Source organism: Biomphalaria glabrata, chromosome 14 (assembly GCF_947242115.1).
Source record: "Biomphalaria glabrata chromosome 14, xgBioGlab47.1, whole genome shotgun sequence".
In the NCBI taxonomy this organism is placed as follows: domain Eukaryota; kingdom Metazoa; phylum Mollusca; class Gastropoda; family Planorbidae; genus Biomphalaria; species Biomphalaria glabrata.
The window spans coordinates 22,441,841-22,459,612 of record NC_074724.1 but is presented as its reverse complement, the minus strand read 5'-3'; the positions used below and the strand labels follow the sequence as shown (position 1 = coordinate 22,459,612).

The 17,772-nt window shown below is 34.7% G+C and overlaps 1 protein-coding gene across 8 annotated transcripts in view; it reads left to right on the top strand.

The window, feature by feature from the left end:
* The first annotated feature begins 3,420 nt into the window (after nt 1-3,420).
* The window catches only part of LOC129922860 (uncharacterized), a 28,957-nt gene continuing 14,605 nt past the window's right edge, over nt 3,421-17,772 (top strand). For 3 of the 8 annotated variants that reach the window (XR_008774817.1, XM_056010722.1, XM_056010721.1), the window contains exons 1-8: nt 4,619-4,798; nt 7,605-7,707; nt 8,720-8,841; nt 11,803-11,866; nt 12,169-12,398; nt 13,246-13,309; nt 13,612-13,907; nt 14,642-14,720. Coding sequence is in view for 7 of the 8 variants with exons in the window: in XM_056010722.1 (XP_055866697.1) it covers nt 4,645-4,798; nt 7,605-7,707; nt 8,720-8,841; nt 11,803-11,866; nt 12,169-12,398; nt 13,246-13,309; nt 13,612-13,907; nt 14,642-14,720 (1,112 nt within the window). In the remaining variant the exon portion in view is untranslated. Of the gene's footprint in view, nt 3,578-4,618; nt 4,921-7,604; nt 7,708-8,719; nt 8,842-11,802; nt 11,867-12,168; nt 12,399-13,245; nt 13,310-13,611; nt 13,908-14,641; nt 14,721-17,772 lie in introns of those variants that run through there. The other 5 variants (XM_056010725.1, XM_056010724.1, XM_056010727.1 and 2 more) reach the window with 4 other exon arrangements.

Sequence of the window (17,772 nt, the reverse complement as noted above, 5' to 3'; positions counted from 1 at the left end):
TGCAAAAGCAAGACTACCTGTCGGAGAGTTCGTCTAGGTCAAACATGGCAGAAAGCAGTTGTCATAAAAAAAACATTCAGCACCCAGATCTTACATTATAAAGACAAACGGAAAAACATACAGAAGAAATCAACACTTTTTGAAAAAGAGTTTTGATGAAGACATCTCTGGGTACTATGATACCGATGGAGACAATGAACTGCAAACTGTTGGAACAAACGAAACAGACAGTTATACACCAACGTCTAGAGAACTTGTTGTGCCAGTCAAGACAACCAGAAGTGGACGAATTGTTAAAGTTCCTAGTAGACAGGACCGGCCTTAGGCCACTGCAGCCTATGCGGTCGCAGTGGGCCCCGCACTTTCATAGGCCCCGCGCTAATTCTAAGTGTACATTATTACATTAAACCATCATAAGTATATAAAATAACAGGGTTTTCGCGACCCCCTGATTTTCCAGGGCCTCCAGGAAATCTCATGAAAAGGCAAAATATACGATAGAGTCCTGAACTTTTTTAAAATTTATTCAAATCTCCTGAAGAATAGACGAAATTGACATTTTGGGTGCCTATAAATAAAAAGTGGCATTGCGAGCTTTCATTTGATAAAAATTTATTGCAAACACGAAAATAGGCCTATTATCTAAATAAAAAAAAATATTTTGACATTATACTCATCCCTACCCAGACTAGGCCTCGCGCGATCCGTTTCGCATAGGGCCCCGCAAATGCTAGGGCCGGCCCTGCTAGTAGATATTACTCTTAAGAACTTTAAAAGGAAGGGTGTGATAATAACTTCAAAAGGAAGGATGAGCTAATATTATATGATATTACGTCATTGTTTGTTGTTTATGTTTTGTGCGAAAGCAAACGGATTAGATGGAAATAAAAATAGAGTTTCCATTGGATTGAGGAAAGATGAATAGAGGGGTAATAACTCGAGTGGGAAGTTATAGACGCCAAACCCGAATAATGGACTATTCTAGCATTATTAAGAATAACTTTTGGATCTGTCATACTCGATTCTGTAAATTTTGCTCCAAGGTTAATTAGTGTAGCCATAAAATACTCGCCATTTAAATCTATTATTAGTAAAGGTAACAAGATACCTAGAATTCGCTGTATATCATACAGTTTTATTCGTGGCAACAAAGTTTAAAATGTAACACCAACTTTTAAAAAAACTTTGATCTCTGTGGGAAAAAATATTTTTAAAATGTGAACAAAGTCAACGTACTGCTACACCTAGATCTAGATTTAGTCTTTGTGATAAATTTAATGAATAAATGTTGAACCAAAAAAGACACCCGTTGACACTATTTGTCAATCAAATATATTAATTTATGTATTTACAAATAAATTTCGGACACCCATTTGGGGCCCCCCCCCTAGGTGGGAGCCCGGGGGGATTTTAAAATTCTCCCCCCCCCCTTAGTTTCACTATCCTTCATTATCGAAGATAACTCACGAATTAGTCTAAAATTGAACCCATGGGCGTAGCCAGGATTTTTTTTTCTGGGAGGGGGAAGGGGTATATGTATGTATGTCTGTGTGTGTGTTTGTGTGTACGTAATTACTCATTATATAGTGACCCTTTATTCTTTCGGACGTTTTTTGTACTCTAGAATAGACTCTTCCTTTAGTTAGTGAAAAGACAGAAGGTATTTAAAACTATAAAAAAAAAAAAAAGCAAATTCTGAGATATCTACAGTGTATTATCCTGCTACTTTTCTAAAAAAAAATAAAACCCAGAAAATGGTAACTAGGCCTATATTTTTTAGTTGTTTTTTTTAATGGACCTCATTCACCATTCGTAAAGAAACAAAATTTAGCCACGTGATTCTCTATCTCTTCTATACAAATTAAGATATAATTTTTAATACACAATGGCCATCACGTGATAATTTTTTTCGTTGTTTTATCAATATTACCACGTGACTAAATGTTGTTTGTTTACGATTGGTGAATGTGGTCCATTGGATGTGGAAGGGAAACCACGAAACTACGTTTTGCTACGCTCATGAAATTGAGTCATTGTAGCTTTGCTTTTCCTTGTGATCAAAAAGGAGTGGGGGGGGGGGTGACTTTAAAACCCTTCCTGGTTACCCTCATTTTCGAATTCATTCCTACTTTATTTTCGGTTACTATAGTGAACTAAGCATTTCTATTATATTCTTTTCATGGAAAATACAGAGGGAAAAGTTGTATTGAATATTGAATAAAGTAATTTGAGTCATGAACGTGACGCTTTATGCACTGGAGCTAACGAGTCCTACTAGTAGCGTCACAAGTATTTGCAATTTCAACCATGAAGAGGAGGGGGGGGGGAGGAACCTTAATAACAGCAAGTGATTAGGAGGAACATCAAAATAGACATGTATACTGTACAAATTTTATTTATGATGGTTTACATACCTCAATGACATGCAGTGACGTAGCTAGGATGGGGGAGGAGGGGGGGGGGAGAATTTGAAAATCTCCCCGGGACCCAACTTGAGAAGGGCCCCCAAATGAGTGTTTTTATATTAAATATTACGCAAAATGCAGGGGCCTCCAAAGAGGTCAAGCCCCGGGCCCCCAAATGATGGAAAATTCCTATCTACGCCCCTGATGACATGCATACTCATGCACGTACTGCTGGATAAACAACGTAAGCCAAAGAAAAAGTATTTAATGTCCTTTGTTTGAACTGTAGTGTAGAATGTTGATACAAAACAAAGAGAACATAGCAACTCCTTCTGAAAGGAACAAAAAAGATTATCTACGGGAGTAGGTACAATAAATAATGGCTTAAAGTTTTGAACTTGATCCAAGAATGGATGTTGTAGAAATAACGTGTTCAACTAACTAAAATATAATTTTTTTTTGCGAATAAATTCGATTATCACTGTCACATTTTTCCCTTCACTCCCACAATACCCCTTAGAAACTAGCTCTACATATTCTACGAATGTTCAGCTTTTTAACGAAATACTTGAAAGGCTCTCTGATGCTTCAAACACAATCAATTTTGTTTTATCAAGAGTTAAAAAAAATCATCTCAAATTAAAGAAAACGTATTGTCCTATATCTTGTTATAAGCTGATCAAATGACATATCTTAATTTAATCAATAAAAAAATTAAACTCTGGTAATAATGTTGTTTTTACTAGATTTCTTCTGAAACGCATAACAATGCCAATAGGCCTACAAAATATTTCATTTTGTCCTTTGAAAAATTAATTGAACAGCTTCTTGACACTAAAGGGGGGGGGGACTTTATAATTTGAGAAACACTGGCATGCGCACTATAAATCAGAGTAAAATGCACCTACATGTAACTTTTCAAATCAACATATACAAAAGGAACCAAGAAATGTATACTTTTTGAAACAATAGTTGTATTCTTAGTTCGGTTTACTCAACACTTTGTTTCCTGGCATTGGAGATTTTTCTTATATCGTAAATCGGAAATTCCCATTATGTCTTGGCTCTATTTCAAACCTAAAACGCAAGAATAAGAAGTCCACATATACATCTAACTTTTGGGAAACAGATAGGTCCCTACAATGTTATACTTAAAAGTGCGATGGCTTTAGGTGAGATATAACTTTATTTTTTCATGTGGGTGATTTAGGTCTAAAATTATTATATCTGAATAATTAATTGTGACTAAAGTAGAAAGTAATTTAAAAGGATAGAGTTTTCCTTTACAGGTAAGCTTCTCGACACGCTTGAGTAGGTCTACATATTATACTCATAAAAGGTTTCGCCATGTGTGCGGATTTATAAATATTGGCATCGTGGATTTTAAATTAATAATGCACGCAGTGAGGTTTTTGTCATAGAATTGTCGTAAGCTGAGAGTGGTATTGGATTAATTTATTCATCAGTATTTTGTTTCACATAAAAAAGTAAGATAAGTCTTTGACTTTATAGTATAACCGTAGAGTTCTAGTTCTATTTCACAAGCTTTGGACGTCGCTTTACCAATGAAGATTATTACGGCCGTGAGACACACATTTGTAGAAGAAAGGCGCACTAGGTGTAAGATAAAAAAAAAAACCCTGGCGGACAACGGCTTTGTCTGCATTTATTGTGGGAAAATATGTAGGTAGCTATTGGGTCTGCGTAACCATGTCAAACATCGTGGTCATGAATCTAAGAATTGCCGTAGTGATCTAAAATAGTGAATACATCTTTAGCGTGTATTTCAAAAAGTCACCAAAATGTCTTTAATATATATAAGATATATTTAACAAAATAATTTGTTTTGGTAAAAGCACTATCTACATAGCTAAAGACTTGAAGTATTTGATCTCGGTGAGAGATATCATAAGTGGAAGAAACGTTTCTAACAATTATTCATTTAGTGACATTTCATTGATTTTTTAAATTGTGAATTCCAGAGGAAAAAACAACAACTAATTTCTAGATTGTGGAGTATGACTAGTTCTCGGAGTTACCATGACATTAAAAAAAAGACTTGAAAGTAGTGACAAAACCCCAGAAGTGTCTCTTCACATTTGTAGACCTTCCAATTTGATCTCTTCATCCATGTAGAGGAAGATTTTGTGCAATCAGTCAAGGGCGTAGCCAGGAATTTTTTTTTTGGGGGGGGGGGGGATTTTTGGTTTGCGCGCTGGACTGTAGTTCAGACTTATCTATGGACCCGGGTTCAAACCCTGCCCGCCCCCATACCCCGTCGTCCTGCAGGAGGTTTGGACTAGGAAGTAAATTATCTTCAACTCTGAAGGAACATCTGAAACATGGAAAACATTTGACAAATATGTTTAGAAATCTAGGTCTATCAAACTATAGTCAGGATTAGTTAGCATAGTTCTACATTCATATCTAGTTGTAGCGAAGTGATTAAATTCTACATTTATATCTAGTTGTAGAGAAGTGATTAAATTCTACATTTATATCTAGTTGTAGATAGGTGATTAAATTCTACATTTATATTTAGTTGTAGATACGTGATTAAATTCTACATTTATATCTAGTTGTAGATACGTGATTAAATTCTACATTTATATCTAGTTGTAGATATGTGATTAAATTCTACATTTATATCTAGTTGTAGATACGTGATTAAATTCTACATTTATATCTAGTTATAGAGAAGTGATTAAATTCTACATTTATAACTAGTTGTAGATAGGTGATTAAATTCTACATTTATTTATAGTTGTAGATACGTGATTAAATTCTACATTTATATCTAGTTGTAGATACGTGATTAAATTTTACATTTATATCTAGTTGTAGATATGTGATTAAATTCTACATTTATATCTAGTTCTAGATACGTGATTAAATTCTACATTTATATCTAGTTGTAGATAAGTGATTAAATTCTACATTTATATCTAGTTGTAGATACGTGATTAAATTCTACATTTAGGCCTATATCTATGATTTGTCTTTCCAGTGAATGGTAAAGTCTCCAAATATTAAGATGTAGTGTTTCTCTGTTTCTCTCCTAAAAAAACAACAATATTCAAATGAGTCTAGACCAGTTGGTCTTCAACCTTTTTTTGGCCTACTGCCCCCCCCCTCCTTTTTCCTATTTATGCTCTCAAAAATCCGTCAGCGCCCCCTCTAAGAGAAACACTTATAAAGAAGCGTGAGAAGGCAAATTTGAACAAAATGTCTTTTATTTCTAAATTTTATGCTATCAATAACACTTATCACCATGGGAGACGACCACATGCCAGAGGCGATCTTCTTTGGCGAGCTTAAAGGAGGACGATGTTACAGAGGTGTCCCCAGTAAGAGCATAAAATTCGGGAAAATATGCAGGTCGCAACTGCGTTTGCATAGTTATGCGAAACACTGCACTCAGCCTTAATCTTCGGAATGGAAGACATTATTATATTATATATATTATAGATATTATTATATTATATTATCATTGTACAATAATTGTGTCAAATAATTTACAGTGATTACATACAAAAATTAATCTCATTGTCATGACTTTCTTTCAAATCCTACGAGTACTTCCTTTTTAACTCTTTCTCTCAGTAATTATTTTTCCACGTTTTGAAGGAATTCTTCATTATGCTCCTTACTATTTCACTCCCCTGTCTTGATTAAGCTTCAATTGTTTTGTTGCTTGTTATCATAAAATGTTGTATTTGGTATAGAATAAAAGGGGAATGAATGCTCTTTTTATAGAACACAAAGTCGAGTTTAAAAAATTCAACATTAATTTAATTTAATGGGGTCAATTCAACGATGGTATCATTGATTGGGAGAGAAAGAGTTAAATTACTGAATATTAGGGTTTACGTTTTTTTTTAGGTTTTATTCAATAATACTTATGAAGCCATTATAGCGTCCAACCACTGACAATTTTAAAATAATATTTTATCATTAGTTTAGTTTTAGTTTTTATCAATTTTCAAACAATATCATAAGACTAAGAGGCCACTAAAACATATCCTGCTTTGCCGTTTTTTTTCTTGTTTTTTTTTGTATTTGCTTTTAATATTTTTTTAATAAGAATTTTTTTTCATAATTGTACATGAATATTCTTAAATTATTTTTGGATATTGATATATGTTCTTGAAGTATAACTGCATAACTGCATCTGAAGGTGCCGTCATTCAAAGAAAATAATAATGTTATACGTAAAGCGAATGCATGAATTCATGAATAAAAAATATCATGTATGGAGCTAAAAATAGCTCATTTATCTGAATTAAATTTTTTATGAAGACATGGCGAACGAATGTAGATCTATGTAAAAATGCTTTAGAAAAACAGATGTGAATGTTAATTTGATTAAAATATGAAATGAATGGACTATAATTAATATGTTCATGTGTTAATTATAAAACTATCTTTGCTTAAAGAAGTTTTATCATCTTAGAGTTGAATTAGAGTTTTAGACCTAGGAATAGAGAGATTTGCAACATTTCGTGTAATGTCTAATGAAAGATTGTACGTTAGGAATTCTAAATTCGCAGATATAAGGAACTAATTTATGTAAAAATGCTTTAAAACACAAATTTGAAGCTTAATTTTCATAAATAATGAAATCAATAGACTATATTTAGTATTTTCATGTGTCAAAGTAAAAAACTTTATGTGCAAAAAGTATTTCTTAAAATTAGATCTAGATCCTTTCGATCTTTTTATGTAAACATAGTAAACATAGCCTAGATCGATGAAGTTATAATGCTTTCATAGAGTTGTCCAACTTTGTTTTGGAGGGTCTTAAGTTTGTTTTACGGCTACAATACATACATTATCGTCTAAGTTAGTACCCAAGGAACATTTCTGCCAAGTTTTATCAAGATTGGTCAAACAGTTTTGATTTCTATTCGACACACACATACGTACGCCTTACTTTCTACTTTCTACTATATAGCCTATATATATATATATATATATATATATATATATATATATATATATATATATATATATATTACTTGATACCCGAGGAGACACTCCTAGTCCGTCGTGTACAAGGATCGCAAGCCACTGTATTTTAGGCTATTCTGTTTGATATTCGTGATGTATTAAAAATTAAAATGATGAGTTAATTAGCTTTCTCATTTACAATTCATAATAGGACAAATTAAAAAAAACAGCTCCTAAATGTTATTGCAGGATTTGTTATTATAGCCACTTTGTTGGGTGTGACAGCTGCAGTGACAACATGCAAACAAAACTTTGCACTTCAAAATGGAACATGTAAACCATGTCCACCTGGGTAAGTGTTGTTTTTGAGCTTTTTTTTTTTTTTTTTTGGTCTTAAAATTACACACAGTGTGTAACTAATTAGTACGTGCAGCTTTAAATTAGAGTTATTTTAGTATTTCCATAAAAATATTTCGTAAAAGTAATCTAACATTATCTATTTTGGTCCATATCATCGTCACTATCATTCCCAACATTCAACGTTTTCATCGCCTTCCCTCTTTGGTCCAACGGCCTAAAACATACGCTTGAAACTAGTAGACCCTAAATGGATTTTATGACATCTTTCAGTCCCAAAGCAGCTAGATCATCTCATAGAAATGAGATGAATGCCTATGCAATAGCTAAGGTCGTCACGATATCACCCACACAGCAATACGAACCCTCTCTAACTGGTACCTTCGACATAGTCACGGAGGTCACGCTCTAACCAGCTGATGTTTCCCAAACGAGCAGCAATGGTCGATTTAGTTTAGAATCAGCGGCGTCGCTGGTTCTGCCAAGGTGTAGCGCTGTGCGTTGCGAACTGCCTAAGCCTTGCTGTCTCCTGATTCTTCCTCAGGGTATAAGCTCCTGAAGCTTTTACTATGTTTTGTTTGGCATAGCTGTAAAGCAGCTCTATATTTGTATTCAGATTTGTACCTATTCTGTGTGGGTAGCCAGGCAAGGCAAACGGGCCCTCTTACCCGAATCTTAATTGTCCAGGAGCAAGTTTCCCGCCTTTGCCCTTTCTACTTGCAGCGATAACAGTTCCCCTAGACCCAATATCTGAGCCAAATTGTGGAGTAGAGCCAGGAGTTGGACTGGTTGTCAGAGGCTATTAGAGGCAAATATCATAGAAATCATTTTATAGGAAGTTGGGTGATTATATCCATTACCACTTAATAATAACAACCTTACAATACCAACCTGACGGAATCAGAAAGAGATAAACATCTTTTGTATAACATTTTTATTTGGCTCTTGTTTTATTCTTCTGAAGAGTTAGACACTATACTTATGTCATGATTGTTTTGTGTACCCAGTACCTTCAGTACTCCTCTAAGTAGATCATCGTCTTGCCAACAGATGGACACAGGGAACACAGATAAACAAAAGGATATCTCCGTATCACAATCCCTTGAACAAGACATACAACAGAACCATGGTAAATTAAGCCTATTAGTTTCATTCTAACGTGACTCTTTCGCCTCTGATTCTTTTTATTTAAGCTTAAAAAATGGGAACATTTTTCTTTTCTAAAACTATTTTCTGTGTTTTGAGTCTCTTGTGATCTGCTTAAACCTGCCTTTTAGAGTATAACAAATTTGTTTCAAAAAAGGATTACAAAGAGAGTTTGTGTTATCACACAAACTCAGAGGCGGCCCCCATCGAATTAATCAATTGACCAGGATAATTCAAGCCATAGTATTGTTTAAATGGTTTAAAGTAATACATTTGGCGTTCTTCTTCACATAAAAACAAACAACGCAACACGTCGTCTTTGATAAGACTCTTCTGGAATACGTAGAGAAGCGTTAAATGATCACATAAGAACGGTGACCCGTCAAACGAGCGCGGACAAAAAAAGCGCGGACAAAATAGCGCCGACAGAATAGCACGAAATTTCCCGACAAAATATCGCGGACATATATACGATGTGTATTAAAGTACCGGATTATTAGTAATTTAATGTCCTGGGCAGCATTTTTGTTGATATCTCTATTTTTTTCAATATTAATAGATCTGAATTAATGCCATATTTGTAGAGAACGAGAGTACTTTAAATTTTATATCATTCCCCTTTTTCACCATTGATTAAAATGCATAACTTGCTAAAAATAGGATTTTGAAATGTGGTGACCCGACAAAATAGGATAGGAAAATACGAAAGTGTGTTCTACTAGAATCAGAAATCTGAAGCATCTTTCTTTGATCAAAACAGGGCGTCTATTGCCGCAACATAGGCAAACTTTTAGGTGTGTCAGGATTAGTTCAGATGGCGATCACATTTCTTATCTCGCCAAACGTTTGTTTCATCTCAGGCAGTGACTGACCAATTCAATCACTGATTTGGCTGTTTCCTGTCCGTCTTTGTCTAACACCATCAAATAGATGTCAAATTTAGGAGTGTCAATTTGGATTATAGGCCTTCCCTTTTCACCCAAGCACACCCTCCATGAGATGAAAATAGATACCTTGCCTTCCTCTCGTTATGATATATTCTTATATGGTATATTATTTATGTTTTAAGATATATAAAGTGTTTCCTGCAAAATGACTGAAAAATTATTATAACATTAAAACAAACAAAAAATGACTTTATTAATATTTTACCATATCTAAAGTATTTCTTTCAAAATGACTATAATATATTTTTTTCTGCGCTATTTTGTTGGCGCTATTTTGTTGGCGCTATTTTGTCCGCGCTATTTTGTTCGCGCTATTTTGTCGGCGCTATTTTGACCGCGCTATTTTGTCCGCACTATTTTGTCGGCGCTATTTTGTTCCCGTTATTTTGTCCGCGCTATTTGACGGGGTACCCATAAGAACAGCATGGAAACCTCTCGATACAGTGTCGTTGGCACCTAGTGCTGTAGCTCAGGGTGTCACCCCTCCCCCATCAACTTTTTTATTGCTAGCGAGTTCTTTTTGTTGAACCAACACAGTGAACTGATGACTTACTTTTATTGATTTTTACTCAAATGTAAAATGCCACTGTTTATGACATTTATTCAAATGTTATTGCTAATTATACAATGATATTTACTTAAAGTTAGAAACAGACTTAACATCACCTAAAAAGGTTTTGTTTGTTATGGTATAACGTTGTGCTGTGTCATTTACACTTTAACTACCATCTAGATGTATCTAGGCATATTTGGGCATATATCTAGAGATTTTATTATCATCTTTTGCGATGTGTCTGCTTTTGCCAAGATATACTTTTTCCAATTTGGTTGTCATTCTCAAAATGGTGTCGACAATTGCGAACCTAACCCTAACCACTCCCCCACCTAGTGACGCTACTGCTACAAGATACCCACCTCTTCCCAACAATTCGATTAATATATTGGAGTAGACAAGCAATGAAATTAAAAAAAAAATGAGCCCGCGAAACTAAACCGGTTTCCCATGCGAACAGCATAGTATACTATTACCCCACTACACCTACTAATCCAAATTATAATCGCTCTATCAACTTTATATCTAGAATCTAAATCTAGATTTCCAGGCTAGATCTAGATTCCAGAAATATAATCCAGATCTAGACTAGAACTCTTATGACCTTACACGTTTAATCTTAAAATTACAAGATCTAGAGTCCAGAGCTTCACTTCTTAATGTGATACTAATGTTTACATAATAAATAAATATGCACCACCTAAGCTGTAAGAAGATAAGCTATTTCCTTAATAATTTATAGATGTCAATTTTGTTCAAATTGTTTACTATATTTAAAACTAGATCTACATCAGGCGTCTATTTAGTCTAATTTAGATTATTGTCAAGTGTATAATGAGGTTATGTCAAATCTGTGCGCTAGAAAAGTAGTTCGTTTTTTTTTAACCTACAACTGAAACGAAGTTCGTATTGAAATTCATTTTTGAAAACAACATTTGGATCAGTCTTCCATTCAATGAGTTAGTAAGTAAGTGGAAAATATATTTTATAATGATCTATCGACACTTTTCCATTGTGACCTTAGAAACAAATTTTTGTACCAATGCGGGAATCTATGAATGAAGCTTCATTTATTATTGGTGAAGTCTGTGACCTTTTTAACAAGCTTACCTTCCCTGAAGTTTTTCATTAAAAAGTGGTGTATTTTTTTTGAAAAATCTGCTTGCATACATAGGCTAATTAAAAAAAAATAATAATTCACTTTCGGAAAAGAAAAAAGTAGTCGTTGCATCAGAACTTCGAATGACCTAAAATATCATGATGCCCGATTTTCACTTTCTATTCTAGTTTCTGAGATCTAAACGGGATGGACGGACGGACCACATAAAACTAATAGCGTCTATTCATCTTTCAGGGGCCGCTAAAAATGCTGCTAAGATTATCTTTAGGTTACCAGTTTATTTTTTGTTATTCTGCATTTTGAAAGTTTGTTTTTTTACTCCAGGGGTAAAACTTTGTGCAAGTGGTCAGTTTAGAGACAACGAAACATGCACACAATGTCCACCTAGGTGAGTACCGCTTCGTTATTTTATTACTATTTGTACAAAGCTTCTATCAACTCACTCAGTCTGTCTGTCAGGTAAAAAGTGTGTACACGTTATTTCTCCTACACCCATTGTCTGATTAAGCTGAAACTTTGCTGAAATCAGTCAGAGCCCTTGTGAAGTTACAGTAGATATGCATACAAAAATTAATTGTATAGCTATAATCAGTTATTGTAAACTATAGAATCAGTCGTTTTGAGTGTAAATGCAAGTTGACACTAATAGAAAGGTCTTTTTGAATGATGTTTTTAACCCTTTACTTTCAGAACCTATCAATGGATGTCTTTGCACAGGAACAACGCCTGTCTTAGCTATTCTGAAGTTCCTGAAGGCTGTGTGGTCTCCAAAGAAGGAACAGCATTTCGCAACGTAGAATGGGAGTGTCCCCCTTCCAATTCAACTATCGCATCATTAAAGGACACGGCACTCTTGAATAACGGAAAAATCTCAACAAATGAAACGACAGATTTATCGACCAAAACTGTGACATCAACAAGTAATAGAACTTTAGTCAATGGCTCAAACACTATGGCGGTTTCATTAAATGATAGGTTCACTTTAGCTAAAAAAAAAAATTCAGATTCAAAACTGTGTCCTTTTTTTTTTTTTTTTTTTTTTTTTTTTTTTTAACTTGACGTGTTTTTTAATGTAACATTCATAAAGGATTATGAAAAAATTGCTCTACAAGTTGTATAATTTGTCTAATTTAGATTATTGTCAAGTGTATAATGAGGTTATGTCAAATCTGTGCGCTAGAAAAGTAGTTCGTTTTTTTTTAACCTACAACTGAAACGAAGTTCGTATTGAAATTCTTTTTTGAAAACAACATTTGGATCAGTCTTCCATTCAATGAGTTAGTAAGGAAGTGGAAAATATATTCTATAATGATCTATCGACACTTTTCCATTGTGACCTTAGAAGCAAATTTTTGTACCAATGCGGGAATCTATGAATGAAGCTTCATTTATTAATGGTGAAGTCTGTGACCTTTTTAACAAGCTTACCTTCCCTGAAGTTTTTCATTAAAAAGTGGTGTATTTTTTTTGAAAAATCTGCTTGCATACATAGGCTAATTAAAAAAAATTAAATGGTTCACTTTCGGAAAAGAAAAAAGTAGCCGTTGCATCAGAACTTTGAATGACCTAAATTATCATGGTGCCCGATTTTCACTTTCTATTCTAGTTTCTAAGATCTAAACGGGACGGACGGACGGACGGACCACATAAAACTAATAGCGTCTATTCCCCTTTCGAGGGCCGCTAAAAATGCTGCTAAGATTATCTTTAGGTTACCAGTTTATTTTTTGTTATTCTACATTTTGAAAGTTTGTTTTTTTACTCCAGGGGTAAAACTTTGTGCAAGTGGTCAGTTTAGAGACAACGAAACATGCACTCAATGTCCAACTGGGTGAGTACCGCTTCGTTATTTTATTACTATTTGTACAAAGCTTCTATCAACTCACTCAGTCTGTCTGTCAGGTAAAAAGTGTGTACACGTTATTTCTCCTACACCCATTGTCTGATTAAGCTGAAACTTTGTTGAAATCAGTCAGAGCCCTTGTGAAGTTACAGTAGATATGCATACAAAAATTAATTGTATAGCTATAATCAGTTATTGTAAACTATAGAATCAGTCGTTTTGAGTGTAAATGCAAGTTGACACTAATAGAAAGGTCTTTTTGAATGATGTTTTTAACTCTTTACTTGCAGAACCTATCAATGGATGTCTTTGCACAGGAACAACGCCTGTCTTAGCTATTCTGAAGTTCCTGAAGGCTGTATGATCACCAAAGAAGGAACAGCATTTCGCAACGTAGAATGGGAGTGTCCCCCTTCCAATTCAACTATCGCATCATTAAAGGACACGGCACTCTTGAATAACGGAAAAATCTCAACAAATGAAACGACAGATTTATCGACCAAAACTGTGACATCAACAAGTAATAGAACTTTAGTCAATGGCTCAAACACTATGGCGGTTTCATTAAATGATAGAGTCCTTTTAGGTAAAAATAAATAAAAAATTACAATTTCTACAAAACAAAGCGCCTGTTTCTTTTTGTAACTTGACGTGTTTTTTAAAGTAACATTCATAAAGGATTACGAAAAGAATGCTCTACAAGTTGTATAAAGGAAATATTGTATTTTTTTTTAAATATTTGTTTGTTTTCTTAGTTTTATCAATTTTTTTCAAATTAATTATGTTATTAATTTGTAATAGATTTTGACTAACAAAAATAAATCTGTGCGATTGTAAATATTTACAAAGCGTATATCAACTCACTCTGTCTGTCTGATAAAAACGTGTTTTTTTCTCCCATTAGACTCTAAAATGGAGAGTTACTCAGTTATTTAGAGCTTATGAAAAAATATTTTTTAAATGTTTTCTTTTTTTAAACAAAAAGACAATACCTTCTTTATACAACTAATACGGACATTATTTTGTTCTTAATAACTAACGTTTTTGTAAAACAAGAATAAAGAAAAAAAGGAAATTGTTTTACCCCCTTCCCCCCAAAATGTATTTGGGAGAAGGTTTTCGTGCTGCCTTTAGGCGCTCAGTTCAGCTCGAGTCGGGTATCGAGCACGAGTCCCTTTGATAGGTAGCCAAGCGGTGTCTCTCAGCCACACATCCAACATATAGTATAGTAATGTTATTAAAGTCACTACAGCCATACCAGTTGTGATAAATTTGACTACATATTCTTATTCTGAAATGATAAATATGTGTCTTTTTCAGCAATCTCTGTAACCTCTGGAATCTCTGGAATCGTCCTATTTGCTTTTTTGATCAGTATCATCGTGTTCGTACGAAAGAGGTGAGTTAAGCATATACATTTTTTTTCCCAGAATTTCTTTGCATATTTCTAATACAGTCTGAAGTACAAATGCCAACTAATTCATCACACGAGGTCTTGTCATATGGTTGCAATCGTTGGTTGTTTTTTAGAAGAACCATGCGAGTTACACAAACTTATGTATGTAGCTCTACTTATCTTCCCCTTCTCATTACACCACGATGGAAGATCTAGTTTGGTAATTTTCTGATCTCTGGCTATCTCTAGATATGCTAATAGTTCCATTCCTGAACTTAAGTGACAATTTTAAGAGTTAGGCGCTTCACGATAAGGGTAATTATCGTTACGCTGGACGGTAATCTTTGAGGCGAATCCTAAGAGGCACAGGTACAAAGTCAATGAATATGAAAGACTATTTTATTTAACTGGCACATAGTCATTCTTCTAGCTAGTACCTTTCATTTACACACAAGGCACATAGTCATTCTTCTAGCTAATACCTTTCATTTACACACAAGGCACATAGTCATTCTTCTAGCTAATACCTTTCATTTACACACAAGGCACATAGTCATTCTTCTAGCTAGTACCTTTCATTTACACACATGGCACATAGTCATTCTTCTAGCTAGTACCTTTCATTTACACACATGGCACATAGTCATTCTTCTAGCTAGTACCTTTCATTTACAAACATGGCACATAGTCATTCTTCTAGCTAGTACCTTTTATTTACACACATGACACATAGTCATTCTTCTAGCTAGTACCTTTTATTTACACACATGGCACATAGTCATTCTTCTAGCTAGTACCTTTCATTTACACACATGGCACATAGTCATTCTTCTAGCTAGTACCTTTCATTTACACACATGGCACATAGTCATTCTTCTAGCTAATACCTTTCATTTACACACATGGCACATAGTCATTCTTCTAGCTAATACCTTTCATTTACACACATGGCACATAGTCATTCTTCTAGCTAGTACCTTTTATTTACACACATGACACATAGTCATTCTTCTAGCTAGTATCTTTCATTTACACACATGGCACATAGTCATTCTTCTAGTTAGTACCTTTCATTTACACACATGGCACATAGTCATTCTTCTAGCTAATACCTTTCATTTACAAACAAGGCACATAGTCATTCTTCTAGCTAGTACCTTTCATTTACACACATGGCACATAGTCATTCTTCTAGCTAGTACCTTTTATTTACACACATGACACATAGTCATTCTTCTAGCTAGTATCTTTCATTTACACACATGGCACATAGTCATTCTTCTAGTTAGTACCTTTCATTTACACACATGGCACATAGTCATTCTTCTAGCTAATACCTTTCATTTACACACAAGGCACATAGTCATTCTTCTAGCTAGTACCTTTCATTTACACACATGGCACATAGTCATTCTTCTAGTTAGTACCTTTCATTTACACACGTGGCACATAGTCATTCTTCTAGCTAATACCTTTCATTTACACACATGGCACATAGTCATTCTTCTAGCTAGTACCTTTCATTTACACACATGGCACATAGTCATTCTTCTAGCTAGTACCTTTCATTTACACACATGGCACATAGTCATTCTTCTAGCTAGTACCTTTCATTTACACACGTGGCACATAGTCATTCTTCTAGCTAGTACCTTTCATTTACAAACATGGCACATAGTCATTCTTCTAGTTAGTACCTTTCATTTACACACGTGGCACATAGTCATTCTTCTAGCTAGTACCTTTCATTTACACACATGGCACATAGTCATTCTTCTAGCTAGTACCTTTCATTTACACACATGGCACATAGTCATTCTTCTAGCTAATACCTTTCATTTACACACATGGCACATAGTCATTCTTCTAGCTAGTACCTTTTATTTACACACAAGGCACATAGTCATTCTTCTAGCTAGTACCTTTCATTTACACACATGGCACATAGTCATTCTTCTAGCTAGTACCTTTCATTTACAAACATGGCACATAGTCATTCTTCTAGCTAGTACCTTTTATTTACAAACATGGCACATAGTCATTCTTCTAGCTAATACCTTTCATTTACAAACATGGCACATAGTCATTCTTCTAGCTAATACCTTTCATTTACACACAAGGCACATAGTCATTCTTCTAGCTAGTGCATTTCATTTACACTTGCCCAACAACTACTGTTTCTTTGTGTTTTTTTTTTCTAATAATAATAATAATAATAATAATAATAATACAGCCGACCAACGAAGACTTTAGTAGAACACCCAACCAACATCTGTATGTCTTTTGGCCTGGATAAGTGTGGCATCATAAGCATTAAAAAGGGCAATGCAACGAACACCAACATTGAATTTGAAGGCATCGAGGAATTGAACTCCGCCTCTATTTATAAATATCTTGGAAAAAACCAGAATGCCAAGATAAACCATAAGAAATTAAAAGAGGACTTTCTTGGCAAATATAGGCAAAGAGTTAATAAAATCCTCAACACCAAACTGTCTGGCAGTAATCTCATCACTGCAATAAACAGCTGGGCCGTCCCAGTGCTCCTTTACACGTTCGGTGTGATCAAATGGACTGACATCGACCTACATGACATTGACAGACTCACTAGAAAATTACTAACCAAGTTTCGATGCCTACACCCCAAGTCCTCCACCATAAGGTTATACCTGCCCAGGAAGGATGGGGGTCGTGGATTGCAGAACATCTTCAAATTGTATAAGATGCAAGTTTTAAAAATACGATCAAAACTGCTCGCCTCCAGCAACAAATTAGTTTCCTTCCTACGGAAATACGACTCCGATGCGACCCCTCTGAACCTACACAATACTGATGTCAATGTCGGTTTGGACGACGTAGGGCATGAGATCCGCCAATGGGAGGAAAAAACACTCCACGGAAAATTTCCGGCTTCATTACATGGGGACAACATCGACAAGGCTGCTTCCTTAACATGGCTCAAAGCAGGTCATCTCTACCCTGAAACAGAAGGCTTTGTTACAGCAATACAGGACAGAGTAATCAGGACAAAAAATTACGAGAAGCATATCCTGAA